The sequence below is a fragment of the Leucopleurus acutus genome, assembly GCF_964270905.1.
Source record: "Leucopleurus acutus genome assembly, chromosome: 16".
Classification (NCBI taxonomy): domain Eukaryota; kingdom Metazoa; phylum Chordata; class Mammalia; order Artiodactyla; family Delphinidae; genus Leucopleurus; species Leucopleurus acutus.
In genome coordinates this window covers 87,546,047-87,561,765 of record NC_139158.1, presented here as the reverse complement: position 1 = coordinate 87,561,765, position 15,719 = coordinate 87,546,047, and the positions used below count along the sequence as shown (strand labels likewise).

Genomic DNA, 15,719 nt, shown 5'->3' with positions numbered 1-15,719 from the left:
TTTCTCGGTTTGGGTGTTTTTAATGCCAGTTCTCCGTAATAAGTGCATTTCGAAAGAGAGGTTCCGGCTATCAACTTGTAACCATATATATACGTATATATTCTATCTACAAAGTGTTTATTTGCAAGATGTTTTGACGGTGAGCTCGGGCCCCGCCCGCCTTGTGACCATCTGTCCCCGGTCCTCGTCCCCGCCCCCCGGCCCCAAGTGGCACGGGGGCGGGCCATCAACTGTATGTATTAAAAATGACTGTATCAAATAAATGTTTATTGATTTTTTTCCAGGGGTTTTGTGCAGCTGAGTTTGTGGTAAAGCGCGGGTGGGGGCCTTCCCCGGACTCGCGCCGCGCGGCCTCCTGGGGCTTCTGGTTTGCGGGGCGCGCGCGTCCTGGTGGGACTTGTAGTCCGCGGGGCGCGCGCAGCCTGATGGGAATTGTAGTCCGGGGGCGCGCTGGTGGGCGCCTGGTGCCGGGCCCCGAACCACAGCTTCCGACAGCCTGCGCGGCCGGCCCCCGAGCCCCGCCCCGCCCAGCTCGCGGAGAGGCCCCCGAGCTCATGGCTGCGCTCCCGGCCTCAGCTGAAGACCCCCGCCCGGTGCCGCCGCCCCCAGCGGCTGGAGACGAGCCAGACCGGCTGGAGGGGAAGAGCGAGGACCGGTAGGCGCGGCGCGCCCCTCGCGTCTCGTGGTGGGGGCGGCTCCGGGAGCCAAGCCTGAACCAGCGGAGGGTCCCCGGGGCCTGGCGGTGGCAGGCCCTCGCGGACGGCCGCGGGAAGGGGCCCGTAGGCAGGGCCCGCGTGGGTCCTCGGTCTGTCTCGAGCAGACGGGGTGCCGGGCCAGCGAGCACCCGGGCTGGACTGTGCGCCCGCCGGATGCTCCCAGGTGGTCAGTGCGTTCCGGGAGCCGCACGGACTCGGCCTGCCCCACTCGAGGGCCAGAGGTCGTGATGCTGGGCGGCGCGGTGCTCAGTGCCTGCCGACTGCCGGCCAGGCGCCGGGGGAGGGGACCCTGGAGGCTCTGGGGGCTTTGCAGAAGGGGAAGTGGTGGCGGCCGCTGTCACCTGGTTGGGGGGGGGGCGGCTTCCGCTGTCGGCCTCGGGCTAGGCCCCAGGGAGTGACGGCCAAGCGGCCCTCGGGCGAGGGCTGGCTTCTCACTTCTGGATCTGAACAGTCCCTGAGCCAGGGCCAGCGTTGGCCCCACGCTGGGGCCAAAGGAAACTTTTCCAGCCAGGTGCCTGTTCCTGGGAAGTGCCGCGGCCTGGACTGCTTGGGACTGTCTGGGTGCTGCCGGCAGAGCCGCTGGGCGGGCGGGGAGAGGGATCGCAGGGGTGAGATGCCGGCAGGAAGAGGCTCCCTGAGCCTGGAGGAGCATCTTGTGTTCCTCTAGGCTCACCCCCTCCTGGGGAGCAGTGACTCCGAGCCTGGCTCAGGGTGATAGGGGGGAAGAGGGAGGACCTGAATCTGTGACACTTGTTAGTTCTAGAGAATCTGATGTAGCTTGAGACCTGATAAGCTCTTGAGAAGAACACTCCCTGCAGACACAGAACGGTGGCAGCAGCCGTCTGGCTCTGCCCCGTGCACAGACCGCGTAGTGGGCATGGGTGCCCCTCACGGGGCTGGGGCGGCAGTGGTCTTCCTCTCCTCGGAGCGTGGTCCTCAGGGGACAGGAGGGGAGCCAGGGCCCATGGGGTGGCCCTGGAACTGCCTCTGGACGTCACGGGGGAATCGCTCCCGTTACACCCTGCCTTCTCTGCGATGTTCCTCAAGCATGTCCCCTCCCCCTCCCTGCCTCCCCAGCAGTCCCTGCGCGGCCCGAGGGGGCCAGAGCTGGCCCTGGTCAGTGTCCGGGTGTCTGTGCAGATGCCTCCAAACCGAGGCTCTCCCCGCCCGACCACGGCTCCGGCTTCGCCTTCCGCATCACCATGGCTGCACGATGTGGTCTGGTCGGTCTACCTTGCCGTGGCTTCTTGTGTGTCTGTCCCTCCAGAAGGTCAGTCCGGTGAGGACGGGGACCTCGGCCTACCTTTGCACTGGACATGCTGGTGGACAAGTGAGCACCTCGCAGTGGTGACAGGGTACCCCCCTCGGGCTGTCCCTTGGTGAGGTCCGGGTGGGCACGGGTCTGGGGGCTGCCGCTGGGCGACTGGAAGGAAGCCTGCTGGACTCGCCTAGAGCAGCGGGGAAGGAGGGGGTCCCACAGGGGGATTTCCAATGGGTGGGGTGGGGACAGTACAAGTTCCTGGAGCCTGTTGCACGCCTTTAGGGCTGCAGCCCCCCCAGCCCCCCAGTTCTCTCTCTGCTCTGAGAAAGCTGCCCTGATTTCCCTGTCCCTGAGCCAGTCTGGGGCGGCCCCACCTCCCCAGGCCAGGCCCCAGCAGGCCAGCTCCTCCCTCCTGCTTCTGGCTTCATTTGACTCACTCCCCCGGGAAACTTTCCTAAAGCAGGACGGGGCATCAGGGCTCCTCAGCCCCGAGCCTGAGAGCGCCTTAGTGCGGTGCGCAGGGCCGCAGCAGGAGGGCGCAGCTACCGCGGGGCAGGCCTGTTACCCAGAGGCAGCGCCCCGGAGGGGCCCCCTTCAGTGTGCGGACCCCAAGTGAAACTCTTTCTCACCTGAGCCCCCGCCAGCCGTCTCCACTTTGATGCTGTCGGAAGCCGACTAGAAAAGCTGGTGTGAGGGCTGGATTAATCACAGGGAGGGGGCCAGGGACCTGGGACGGCAGTGAATACTGCGGCCGCCCACCCGAGGGCCTGCTCTGCCTCCTGCTGCCAGACTGGGGTGTGGCTGTGTCCCCAGCTGAGCGCTGAGCACGGTGGCCTTGGGGGACGTGCTGGAGCCTTCGTGGAGGGTGGGGGGGCGGGCAGTTATTCTCGGAGGAGGCCTCAGCAGGGTAGAGTTTCAGGTTGTTTATGCCTCTCGGAGGCACCTGGGGGCAGGGGTGCTCAGCTCAGCTCCGCTGCTCGCTGACCCCTCCGATTCCCTGTCCCGCTGGTGGGGTGCGGGCGTGGGCCCTGCCGTCCCCGGCAGCCCAGAGGTCTGCAGCTTTCTCCAGGCCGTTCTGGACGAGGGGGGCACGGGGGTCCTCAGCCAGCCCTGCGTGGGCAGTGTGCCAGCCTGGGCGCAGGAGGGCGGTTCACACCCGACGCTGGCCTGAGGTCCGCCTGGCTGCTCTCGGCAGCTCAGTGCTATTAATATCAGGCCAGCGCACAAGCCCCAGCCGGGTGATCCTCTTAGGCGGCCGGCGCTGAGTGCCGTTGCTTCTGCACGGGCTCCTGGGGCCTCTCACCTGTTGGCCCCCCGCCTCCCAGGGGACAGCCTCTGCCCGCCAGGGCCTGGACCCCACTTCAGCCTCTCACCTGCTGTGCTGCCCACCCATGAGGAGCAGTTCAGGGGGCTCCTGAGCTGTCCTGGGGGGCTGCCAGGGCTCTAAGAGGCAGTGCGGCGGTGCCCTGCACGCACCTGGGATCACCCTGGTGCGCCGGTTTCCCCTGTGTCCTGGCCATGAGCAGCCCCCAGGCTTACGCTGGCATCAGGGTCTCGGGGTGCTGGGCCCTTGGAGCAGAAGGCAGGTGAGTGACTGGCCTGCTGTCTTCCGGTGAGGCTGCCCATCTTCGCTGCGTCTCGGCCACCCCCGGCCCCGTGTGCCGTGTCTAGTGCACGTCAGGGCGGAGACGGGCCAGGTGCTCGTGGGGACCGGCTGCCGGCTTTGCTTGGGGCTCTCAGTTACCAGCCGACGCGTGTCCGTGTGGCTCATAACCCTTTGGTGGACTGCCTTTTGTCCTTGTGGTTGGCAGCACCCTGTCCATCCGTGAGCGGGGAGGTGAAGGCTCTCCCATGCCACGGTTTGTCCCATTGTGAAGATGGGGTGAGGCTTGCTCTGAGGGCACAGTGAGCTTTGTCCCCGGCTTTGAGAGAGAGCCGGGCTTCTGGAGGAGGCAGTGGAACTGGACTAGGTTGCAGAACTGGCCTGACGCCGTCAGGCCTATTGCAAGCCCTCGGCCGGGCGGCTTTCTGGCAAGGTCATCCCTGGCTAACCTTGGGATCTTCCCTGAGGAGGTGTCTGTCCCAGGCTGTCCGCGCCACAGGCCTTGGAAGTCGTCCGTGGTAGTGGCCGTCGTCACCTCGGTAGGCCAAGTGTCAGTCACAGAGAGGGGTGAGGGCTCCTGCCGGAGAGGCCAGGGCACCAGCCTGGGGTGAAAAGCAGGGGGACAGCAGCAGTGCCAGCTCAGGCCTCCCATCCCACATCGGCCCCGCGAGGCCGTCTGGCTGTCCGTGAGCGTGCTGGGCACAAGGGCGGGTTTGCTGGGGCACTGAGGCCCTGCTCCTTTGCAAACCAGGTTTTCTGTGTTGGCTTTTCCTCCCCGGGTAGGAGGCACAGACTGGACGTTTTCCTCTGGGGCTGTGCGAAGCTGCTCTCCCCGGCTATAGGCTGTCGGTCATCTCCAGGGTCTGTGGGTCGCTTGCGGGGAGGGCAGCTGTGTGTGAGCCCTGGGGGCCCCGCGCTCGCTGTTGGGGGATGAGCGCGTCCAGGGGAACGGCCAGCGCTGCCCTCCGGCTGGGCCTTGAAGACACCACTGCTGTGCTCCGTCTGTCTCCTGCTCGGCTGAGTGAGGCAGCTGTCACTGCCCCGTCATCTGGGTGTCCCACTGTGGTGTTGGCTCCACGGACGAGTAATTGCTACTTCCAGAGGCAACACAGGCAGCCAGTGATTCCCGGGGCTCGCTCCCCACGCCGTCCCAGTGACGGAGGACCAAGGCGGCGCGGTGCTGTGTCCCCCGGACGGTGCTGCACGCCTCCTGTCACATCCGATGGCCGGCTTTCCTGCTGCGTAACTTGTGCTGACACGGCCCTCTGTGCCCTCGAGAGCTGCTGGTGTGGCTCGTCACGTGGTAGGCCTGAGCTAATTCCTTCCACTCCTCCCCCCGCCCCACACACGTGTGCACACAGGCGCTGTCCTCCTGGCCCTTGGCAACACTGGGGGTGCTGGGAGCACCGCACAGCTGGAGACGCCAGTGTTCCTGGCAGGGGACGCTCGGGCCACCCTGAGCAGGCCAGTTGCACAGCACCCTACAGCAGAGGCTGTAGCGGTGACAGCGAGCTTCAAGGACAGGTGGCCGTCTCTGTGCAGGCGTCTCACAGGCTCACGCTAGCTTTTACGGCTCGGGGAGCTTTGCCTCAAGGATGCCTTCCGTGTGTGGCTCCTCCTCAGGTTCCCACCGCGTCCCGAGCAGCGTCCATGCCTGGGGCTCCAGCCGCGGGTGGACACACATCCTGCCGGGGTTGTCCGGTGCACCCCCAGGTTCCCGGTACTTTCTTCCTGCCTACACGATCAGCTTGCCTTCGGAGTCTCTGGGGCGGGTCTGCCAGCTGATGCTGTGGGCAGTCTCTCTCAGGCAGTGGTGGAAGTGCCTTTTTCCTAAGCTGGTCCTGCCCCCGGGGCCACCTTCACACTGAGTCTGCGTCCCAGCCTCTCAGCATAGACTGAGCCGGCATCGGGCAGACGCAGCCTCTCGTAGGGCCCTCAGCCGCGCCGAGCGTCCCCAGCTGTCCCTGAAGGCTTTGAGGCCTCGAGGCCTTGAGGCCTTGGGCCAGTCATCACTTCCATGCCTTTTAGGGGTATAAACCCACAGAGAAGTCAGCACAGCCCCGCTCGAGTGGCGTGGCACGGCGAGAGCAGGCACAGATGGCGTCTGCGTCTCCCAGGCGGGTTCCTGCCTTGTGCACAGCCTCTGGGGGCCTCCGCCCTTCAGCAGGGCGCCCCGGGTCTCCCTCCCCGTCCGTCCACACCACCGCCGGCCCATCCCTTTTGTCAGCGGCCTCTGTCTCTGGAGCCCCTCTCCCTGCGTGTCCTGCAGGGTGGCACAGAACTAGAGGGCCGCCCAGAGTGTGTCTGGGGAGAGGACACAGTCCTCGACAGGGTCTTGACTGGCCTTGGCGTGCCCACCTCTCATCTCCTGGGGGGAAGGGGGCCCTCGTGGCCCTGCTGAGGCCCGGTCCATGTGGGAGGAAGAGCTGGGCCCGGACAGCGCTCCCTTGTGTCCTCCTTAGCCACCTGCCGTCCCTCTGGATTTGTGGCCGGTGGCAGTCCGAGGCCCCGGGCCCAGCGGACGGGCTGCAGCCAGGTGTGTGTCCCGCCACGAGCCCGCTCACCTTGGCCGTGCCCACGTGCCTGCGTGAAGGCACCATGTGGACCAGTCACGCCAGGCCCAGCGTGGGGTGGCGGGGGGGGTGGCCGTGGGCCAAGGCAAGCGTGCCCCGCCCCCCACAGCAGCGGCGGCAGCAGCAACGCGGAGTCCTTGGACAGGCTTCTCCCACCTGTGGGCGCCGGGCGCTCGCCCCGGAAGCGCACCACCAGCCAGTGCAAGTCCGAGCCGCCCCTGCTGCGCACGAGCAAGCGCACCATCTACACGGCAGGGCGGCCGCCCTGGTACAACGAGCACGGCACCCAGTCCAAGGAGGCCTTCGCCATCGGTGAGCGCGGCTGCGGTGCGCGGGTGGGCCGAGGCCGCCGCCCGCCCAGACCCCCGAGTGGGCGGGTCGGGCAGAACCCACCGCCACGCCCCAGCCGGTGCTTCCGTGATCCGCGCTGCTCGGGCCCCTCGGTCCAGGTCAGCCCGGGGTGGAGGCAGCGTTGGGTGGCGGGCACCGCTGGGACCCATCTGTGAGGCTGACCTGGGCCGCTCCGCTCAGGGTCTCTCTGACCCTCCGCACAGGCCTGGGGGGCGGCAGTGCTTCTGGGAAGACCACTGTGGCCAGAATGATCATCGAGGCCCTGGACGTGCCCTGGGTGGTCTTGCTGTCCATGGATTCCTTCTACAAGGTAAGGGTGTCCTGCGTGAGCAGCTGCCTCCACGAGGTCCACGGCTCCTGCCCTGGCCTGGGGCCTGAGCCCGAGGCTGCTTCTCCTTCCGTTGCTGCTCCTCCCCCCGCAGATGCTCCTCCCCCGTAGGTGCTCCTCCCCCCGCAGGTGCTCCTCCCCTTGCAGGTGCTCCTCCCCCCGCAGGTGCTCCTCCTCTTGCAGGTGCTCCTCCCCCCGCAGGTGCTCCTCCCCCGTAGGTGCTCCTCCCCCCGCAGATGCTCCTCCCCTTGCAGGTGCTCCTCCCCCCGCAGGTGCTCCTCCCCTTGCAGGTGCTCCTCCCCCCGCAGATGCACCTCCCCCTGCAGGTGCTCCTCCCCCGTAGGTGCTCCTCCCCCCGCAGATGCTCCTCCCCTTGCAGGTGCTCCTCCCCCCGCAGATGCACCTCCCCCTGCAGGTGCTCCTCCCCCCGCAGATGCTCCTCCCCCCGCAGGTGCTCCTCCCCCCGCAGATGCTCCTCCCCCCGCAGGTGCTCCTCCCCCCGCAGATGCTCCTCCCCCGTAGGTGCTCCTCCCCCCGCAGATGCTCCTCCCCTTGCAGGTGCTCCTCCCCCCGTAGGTGCTCCTCCCCTTGCAGGTGCTCCTCCCCCCGCAGATGCACCTCCCCCTGCAGGTGCTCCTCCCCCGTAGGTGCTCCTCCCCCCGCAGATGCTCCTCCCCTTGCAGGTGCTCCTCCCCCCGCAGATGCTCCTCCCCCCGCAGGTGCTCCTCCCCCCGCAGATGCTCCTCCCCCTGCAGGTGCTCCTCCCCCCCGCAGGTGCTCCTCCCCCCGCAGATGCTCCTCCCCCCGCAGGTGCTCCTCCCCCCGCAGATGCTCCTCCCCCGTAGGTGCTCCTCCCCCCGCAGATGCTCCTCCCCTTGCAGGTGCTCCTCCCCCCGTAGGTGCTCCTCCCCTTGCAGGTGCTCCTCCCCCCGCAGATGCACCTCCCCCTGCAGGTGCTCCTCCCCCGTAGGTGCTCCTCCCCCCGCAGATGCTCCTCCCCTTGCAGGTGCTCCTCCCCCCGCAGATGCTCCTCCCCCCGCAGGTGCTCCTCCCCCCGCAGATGCTCCTCCCCCTGCAGGTGCTCCTCCCCCCGCAGATGCTCCTCCCCCCGCAGATGCACCTCCCCCTGCAGGTGCTCCTCCCCCCGCAGATGCTCCTCCCCCCGCAGATGCTCCTCCCCCCGCAGATGCTCCTCCCCCCCGCAGATGCTCCTCCCCTTGCAGGTGCTCACCAGGCAGCAGCAGGAGCAGGCCGCCCACAACAACTTCAACTTCGACCACCCTGATGCCTTTGATTTCGACCTCATCATCTCCACCCTCAAGAAACTGAAGCAAGGCAAGAGCGTCAAGGTGCCCATCTACGACTTCACCACCCACAGCCGGAAGAAGGACTGGGTAAGGCCCTTGGGCTCAGCCCCCACCCACAGCCAGAAGGAGGACTGGGTATATATGCCCTTGGGCCCAGCTGCACGGGGCTGGCGCAGGGGCCTCGGGGCCGCCTCAACACACACGGTTCCTTTGCAGAAGACGCTCTACGGTGCAAACGTCATCATTTTCGAGGGCATCATGGCCTTTGCTGACAAGACACTGCTGGAGGTGAGGACGGGATCCAGGACAGATGGCCTGGCTCCCTGCTCCTCCCGTGGGACTCCCCTTACACTGGCCTGCATCCCTGTCCCGTGCCGTAGCCCCAGGGTTGGGTGAGGAGCGGCCTTGGCTCCTGAATCTCACCCCCCGAGTCAGGGCTTCAGCTGCTGTTCTCTGGGGTCCACGTGGCTGCTGAGGTCAGAGCGATGTTGGTGGGTGTGGGTTCACCTGTGGGTGTGCATGTGTGTATTCCTGCCTGGGAGGGAGCCAGCCTCCTGCATCTGCGCTGCTCGTGAGGACGTCCTCTCCCCCGGGAGGCTCTGGGCAGCTGCCCCAGGTGTGACCCACTCCGGGCCAGGCCTTGGGAGCCACCTTCCCCGCCCTGCTGGGGCCCGGGGGGCACAGCCGGCTACGCCCTTGGCCTTGCTCCTTCGCTGGTCCCGAGTGTGAGTGTGCTCAGGGCCCAGGAACCCCACTGCTCGCCACGCACGCCCACGCTCAACACTCCATGTGCAATGCACACCCGCCCCCCCACGCAGCCACACCACACGCTCCCCCCGCCCCCGCCCCATCCAGACCTGAGCGGTGCCGCGCAGGCCTGCTCTGCTCCTGGGCCCACACGCAGACCAGACGTCCCTGCCAGAGCCCGTCCCCTGGTGCTCACTCTGGTCCTGCTGGTGACAGGGCCTTGGAGCCTCTTGTGTCAGGCCCTCTTCAGCAACTCACTCTCCCCGTCCAGCTCCTGGACATGAAAATCTTCGTGGACACGGACTCTGACATCCGCCTTGTGCGGCGGCTGCGCCGTGACATTAGCGAGCGGGGCCGCGACATCGAGGGTGTCATCAAGCAGTACAACAAGTTTGTGAAGCCCGCCTTCGATCAGTACATCCAGCCCACCATGCGCGTGGCGGACATTGTGGTGCCCCGGGGTGAGCCTGCGGCCCACCTGGTGGGGGGAGAGTGGGGGGCGGGCAAGGCCGGACCTCACCCTCCCTCCTGTCCCGACCCAGGGAGTGGGAACACAGTGGCCATCGATCTGATCGTGCAGCACGTGCACAGCCAGCTAGAAGAGGTGAGCCGGTGCCCAGGCTCCCGCGGCCCCGCCAGCCCTGCTCCCCACTGCCACCGCCCACGGCCACCTGCCTGGGCGGCCCCCACGTTTACTGCCCCATCGTGTGCCGGCCAGAGGCAGCTGGGCTCCCTGAGGGACCTTGGGGCACGGAGTATCTCCAACGCCCCCAGCCTGAGCTGGGCCTCGCACGGAAGGGTGCGCTCCTGTCCCTCCAAACCCTTTTGGGCCACCGTTGGGTTTTGGTGCTGAGTCCCACGTCCTGAGCGTCCTAGGAGGTCACACACCCCGGGCCGGCCCAGGGCGCCGCCCACGCCTCGGTCGGGCTTCACAATGGGGTGCTCGGGGCCTGCGGAACAGAGCCCCAAGGGTCCTGGCTCTGACAGCCCAGCCCAGAGGTGCCCACGCCAGAGGCCACAGGGAGCGGGCCCCCTCCCATGGCAGGCAGCCCCCCGGGACTCTCCCGCTACGGGGCTGCGGTGTGTCCGTTCCTGGGTGGGGGTGGCCTGGCTGGCCGAGGCACACGGTGGCGACAGGCGTGCCGTCCGGTGACTTTGAGGTGAGCAGTGCTGCTATCACTGATGCCCCACCCCATTCCCTTGTGTCTCCCTGTGTCGCTGCGGCAGCGTGAGCTCAGTGTCAGGTAAGTCTTCCCACACCTGTCTGCACAGACGGAGGCATTTCCAACATCCACAGGGAGCTCGGAGTCTGGGTTGTCACCCAGGCAGGCAGCGAGGTCCCCTCCCACCATGCCCACCCCTGTGGTGGACCCACCCCCGGCACAGAAGGAGTGGTGTGATGGCCGCCACACCGCTTCTACCTGCCCTTGCCAGTAGTCAAGGGAATTAAGGCCCAGAGAGGTTAAGGTGTTTGCCCAAGTTCACATAGCACCCTGACTCGAGGCTGGCCAGACCTCTCTGGAGGCTCTTGCCCGACTTGGGGCTGGTTGTGTGGGGTTGGACCCGAGGGCACAGCTGTCCTGAGCCAGCGCCGCTGTGCCCCAGGGCAGTGGCCACAGGCCTGTCCTCCAGCAGCCAGAGGGCCTGGGTCTGCAGCTTCTCTGCTTGAGCTGAGGGGCGGGTCTTTACTCCCCCAAGCGGTGCTGAGGCACCCCACCCCCCGCATCCCGGCACCCCGGCCCACCCTGGCCCTGGAGCCGAGGCACAGAGAGCCAGGAGGAGCCCCCAGGAGTCCTGGGCTGCGCGTCCTTCCTGCCCACGAGAGGGATGGGGCGCCTGTCCCCACGCAGTGGTCGGCGGAGCTGGGAAGCACCAGACCGAGCCTCCAGCTCGAGCTGCATTGGAAATGCCTCCAGGCCCGGGCGCCAGCCTCCAGCTTCCTGCCCACGCATGAGTCTCCGCTTGCCTCTCGCCCGGCCCGGGGCACCTGTGGGTCTGCCCACGTCATGTCCTCTGGAAGCCTTGTTTCAGAGAAATAAAAGTTTCCAGGAAGCGTGGCTGTGGTGGGTGGGAGGGAGGGACCCGCAGGGCCGAATGCAGTGGACTCTCGGGTGCTCGCGGGCCCGGGGTCGCGGGCTGCAGGGTCTCCCTGCCGCCAACCCCGCCTCCTGCTCTTCCCTTCCCCAGGCCAGCCGGTGGCCACGGAGACCACCGTGCTCCCCGCTAAGTGGTCTTTTCTCTCTCTTCTTTTCCTCTTCTTTGTAAACCCTGGGGTCTCCTGCCCTGTTCCCTCCCTGACCTACTCTTCGCCTCTTCACGTGGTGGGCAGAGGAAGCTGCGCTGGGATCTGTGAGGACAGAGTGCTCTGGCCGTGGTGCTGCCTGCGCGCGGTGTGCCCGGCGCTCTGCAGGCTCCGCCCCTCCCCTCCCGCCCCGCCCTCCCCTCCCTCCTCTCCCTCCCCTCCCCTCCCCTCCCGCCCCTCCCCTCCCCTCCCGCTCCTCCTCTCCCCTCCCTCTCCTCCCCACCCCACCCCGCTCCAGGCTGGGGCAGCAGGGGCTGTGCGAAGCCAGCTCTGCCCGCCTCTCCTGAGGGGGTCGCACATCACCTGGGGGGAAGCCTTAGGCGGGGCTTGGCCCCAAAGTTCAGCTGTTTACCCAGGGAGAGGTGTCCTGAGGTTGGGGTCCAGATGCCCAGCTTGGGGGCTAAGATTCATCTGCACGTGTGAGGTCTCGCCCTCCCACTGCCAGGTCCTGAACGGGGAGGGGACCTGGAGCGGGAAGGGAGGCCCGCACCGCAGCCCCTGCTTCCTGCCTAACGGTCAGCTGCTCTGCCTTCCACCGTGTCTCTTAACCACTGCCTGGCTGTTACGGCGGAGGGCATCTCGGGATGGGGCCCTCCCTCCAAATCAACCACTGGGAGGGTGGCCTCCACCCTGCACACCCACCGTGCCCACCACGACTGCCCCCTATCGTCTGCGGCGGGAGGATGGGGCTCTGCGGGAAGATGCCCCTTCTTGAGTCCCCAGTCGCTTTGTGTCCCCAGGGCCGCGCTGGCCTCAGCGCACCAGTGCCACCCCCTGCCCCGGACGCTGAGCGTCCTCAAGAGCACGCCGCAGGTGCGGGGCATGCACACCATCATCAGGTGAGGCCCGTCCCACTCCCCCGGCCTGGCGGGCGGGCGGGGCCGACCTTCGCTAACCCAGCCGGGCCCGCCGTTGGCAGGGACCGGGAGACCAGCCGCGACGAGTTCATCTTCTACTCTAAGAGGCTGATGCGGCTGCTCATCGAGCACGCGCTCTCCTTCCTGCCCTTCCAGGTGCGGGACGGGGGGGAGGGAGCGGGCCGGGGGAGTAGGGGGGAGGGGAGGCTCCTCGCGCTCACGCCCCGCCCCCGCCCCGCGCAGGACTGCGTCGTGCAGACCCCGCAGGGCCAGGACTACTCGGGCAAGTGCTACGCGGGGAAGCAGGTACCAGGGGCCCGACCTGGGCGACAAGGGACTGGGGTGGCCGGAAGGCGGGGGTCTGGCTAGCTCAGCCTCGTCCCCCCAGATCACAGGCGTGTCCATCCTGCGGGCCGGCGAGACCATGGAGCCTGCGCTGCGGGCCGTGTGCAAGGACGTGCGCATCGGCACCATCCTCATCCAGACCAACCAGCTCACCGGGGAGCCCGAGGTGGGGGCCTGGGGGAGGGGGGTCCAGTGGGGAGGGCGGGGCACGGGGAGCCCGAGGTGGGGGGCCTGGGGGAGGGGGGTCCGTGGGGGAGGGCGGGGCACGGGGAGCCCGAGGGGGGGGGCCTGGGGGAGGGGGGTCCGGTGGGGGGGCGGGGCACGGGGAGCCCGAGGTGGGGGGCCTGGGGGAGGGGGGTCCGTGGGGGAGGGCGGGGCACGGGGAGCCTGAGGGGGGGGGCCTGGGGGAGGGGGGGGTCCGGTGGGGGGGGCGGGGCACGGGGAGCCCAGGTGGAGCCTTCGGCTTGGGCCGCCCTGACCCTGTGGCTGCCTGCAGCTCCATTACCTGCGGCTCCCTAAGGACATCAGTGACGACCACGTGATCCTGATGGACTGCACAGTGTCCACTGGCGCGGCGGCCATGATGGCGGTGCGGGTGCTGCTGGTGAGTGGTTGGGAGGGGGCGGCGGGCGGGGGCGGGCGCTGGGCCCAGCTCACGCCCTCGCCGCGCAGGACCACGACGTGCCCGAGGACAAGATCTTCCTGCTGTCGCTGCTCATGGCGGAGATGGGCGTCCACTCGGTGGCCTATGCTTTCCCGCGCGTGAGGATCATCACCACGGCGGTGGACAAGCGCGTCAACGACCTCTTCCGCATCATCCCCGGCATAGGTGAGGCTGCCCGGCCCTGTCAGTGACAGCTGGGGGGTCAGGTGGGCCTGAGCCCCCACCACAAGGACCTGCTTCTTCCCCCAGGGAACTTCGGCGACCGCTACTTCGGGACTGACGCCGTCCCCGATGGCAGCGATGAGGAGGAAGGGGGCTCCGTGGGGTAGCCGCCCTCCCCGCCCCCAACCCCTCCTGCTTCCCCGGGGCTTACAGGGTAAAGATGTTAACTTATTTTAATTAAAAAACGTGTTGCCGGTGTACCTTGTCTAAACATTTTGTAAAATAAAACCTGAAAATTAAGCCGTGACTGGTTAGCTGGGGTGCGGGAGTGGTGTCCTGCCTGGGCCCTGGGCTTGGGGAGTGGCCCCCAGGGCTGCCCCAGTCCCCAAGCGGCGAGGCCACCGTGGAGAGACAGGGACTGAGGAGCCTGGCCTCCGCTGGGTCCTGGTTGGGCCCCCACCTTCCCCGCAGGACAGGGGCTTCTGGTCTTGTACTTGGCTTTTCTCACCGTCCAGGGTCAGTGCAGATTTAGGAGAGGACAGAGCTGGGCCTGCAGCTCCTGGCCCTGCTATACTGGCCCCTTGGTGGCCACCTGGCCTGGGCCTCTGGGTCTTACAAGATGTCGACAGCCTCCACAGCCACTTCCCTCCCGCAGCACGTGTTTGTCCGCGGCGGGGGCGGGGCGGAAATGGGTGTGGGCGGGGCTGGAGGAGGGAGTGAGGAACCGGCCCTGGCCTCGCAGGAACCCCGCTTGCAGGGGATGTGGCCGGTGCCTCACTGAGCCGGCCACACCGCTCAGGGTCAGAAACCACATCCCGCCCTGCCTTCGCCGCTCCCGGGCAAGGGCACCGGCGAGGGTGCTGCCTGCCTGGCCCCACAGCCTGATGCCGGTTGATTCGCAGCTGCTGCGGGTGAGCTGCCAGAAGCATCCCCCGCCGTCCCCCACCTCCTGGCCTGGCTCTTGCCCTTTCCTGCCCTCCTGGTCTCCTCGGTTTCCACTCACCTCACAAAGGCCATGTCATGGGAAAGCTCGTCATGGGGCGGGGACAGGAAGTTCCTGGGTGGGGACCAGGCCAAGGGCAGCAGATAAAGGCGGGAGCTTGTCCACAGGTGGCCAGGCGCCAGGGTAGAGGAGCGACACAGCCCCAAGGTCAGCAGGAGGGGCCTCTCCTCCCCAACCTGGTGAGTGGACCCTCCCCCATATCTCCAGGGCCCCATTCATTGGTTGGTTGGTTGGTTGGTTCATTCATTCATCCTGCGCTCTGTGCCGGGAGCCTGGAGGCTGCAGCAGGCCTGGCCCTGCTCAGGTGCTGTGATGCAGCTAACACCCTTCTGTCTGGCCAGCTCTTCCCAGATGAGCAATGGGGCAAACCGTTGTTGATGAGCTGGGCAAGAGCTAGGTCGTCCTGGGAGGGGCCCCGAGTCCAGCTAGAGGACGAGCAGCTCCCACAGAAGAAATCAGACCCACATGTGCTCATGCATGTGCAGATGGCCACATGGCCCCAGACACACACACGTGCGTGATGCAGCTCAGGGCCCCCACCTCACTCAGCCGCCAGCCTCGGGGGGTGGGACGGCTTCCTTCCGCTTCTCGAGGGTCGGTGGTGGCCTAGGGCCGAGCCCTGCCTGCTCAGGCTGCGGTTCCTCATCAGAGACAGACGAGGTAGGGGAGTTCTTGGGCCACTTCCTGCCAGGACCCCAAGGGGTGGTAGAGGTGGGCCACCTTCCAAACAGCCCTGACAGGGGGTCTTCGGGGTGCCAACGGGAGGAAGGGGCAATCCCTCCAGCCCCTCCTGGTCCCAGAAACAGGACCAGGATCCAAGGTCCAAGGCTGTCCTGGGGACAGGGCTCAGCACAGCCGCTGAAAACGTCGGGGGCTTCGCGTTTGGGAAGAAACCTTGGGTGGTGCCCTTCAGGGCCGGAGGAGCCCACCCCCAGGGAAAACCTCTCAGGCTGTGTGGCAGCTGGGACCGATTAGCAGCCCCTGGTGTTGCCTTCCGGGCACCTGGGCTCCTGTGGGCCCAACAGAGGCCGAGGGGTCGGCGGGTAGCAGGAAGAAGCTGAGGGTGGAGCTGCAGCCTGCAGCCTCAGAGCCCTGGGCCAGGACGGGGCGGGAGGCAGACCCAGAGCCCCTCCCTCACTTGTCCAGAAGTTCCTGGGACACAGGGTGAGGAGCCACGTGCCTGCTGAGGACCCATCAGCCGCCTGGGCAGTGCCTCCAGGACTGTCCAACCTGAGAATGGTGAGCATCCAGGGGCAATCTCAGGTTCGTCAGCCCGCGAGGTGCCGCCCCCTCCCCAGCAGCTGCTGCCACGGGGCGAGGGGCATGTGCACTTGGGCCAGTCGGCAGAAGGATCTGGTGGGTCGGTACCACCTGGGCAAGGACACCGCCCGTCACGGTGTCACCGATGGGCCACCTGGCATCAGAACGCACCCACAAGACGCCTGTATCCTGGGCCCCGCCTGACGCAGCCCTAAGTGCTCCAGGGTGAGTCCGAGGAAG

At 67.3% G+C, this 15,719-nt stretch overlaps 1 protein-coding gene across 1 annotated transcript; it reads left to right on the top strand.

The window, feature by feature from the left end:
• Positions 1 to 529: 529 nt before the first annotated feature.
• Positions 530 to 13,431, top strand: UCKL1 (uridine-cytidine kinase 1 like 1). Its single transcript, XM_082857657.1, has 15 exons — positions 530 to 655; positions 6,263 to 6,465; positions 6,708 to 6,814; positions 8,056 to 8,226; positions 8,356 to 8,427; positions 9,158 to 9,347; positions 9,429 to 9,490; positions 10,114 to 10,130; positions 11,929 to 12,027; positions 12,108 to 12,201; positions 12,289 to 12,351; positions 12,434 to 12,556; positions 12,887 to 12,994; positions 13,063 to 13,219; positions 13,304 to 13,431. The coding sequence occupies exons 1-15, from the start codon at positions 555 to 557 to the stop codon at positions 13,381 to 13,383; spliced, it is 1,647 nt and encodes a 548-aa protein (XP_082713783.1). The 5' UTR covers positions 530 to 554; the 3' UTR covers positions 13,384 to 13,431.
• Positions 13,432 to 15,719: the final 2,288 nt, after the last annotated feature.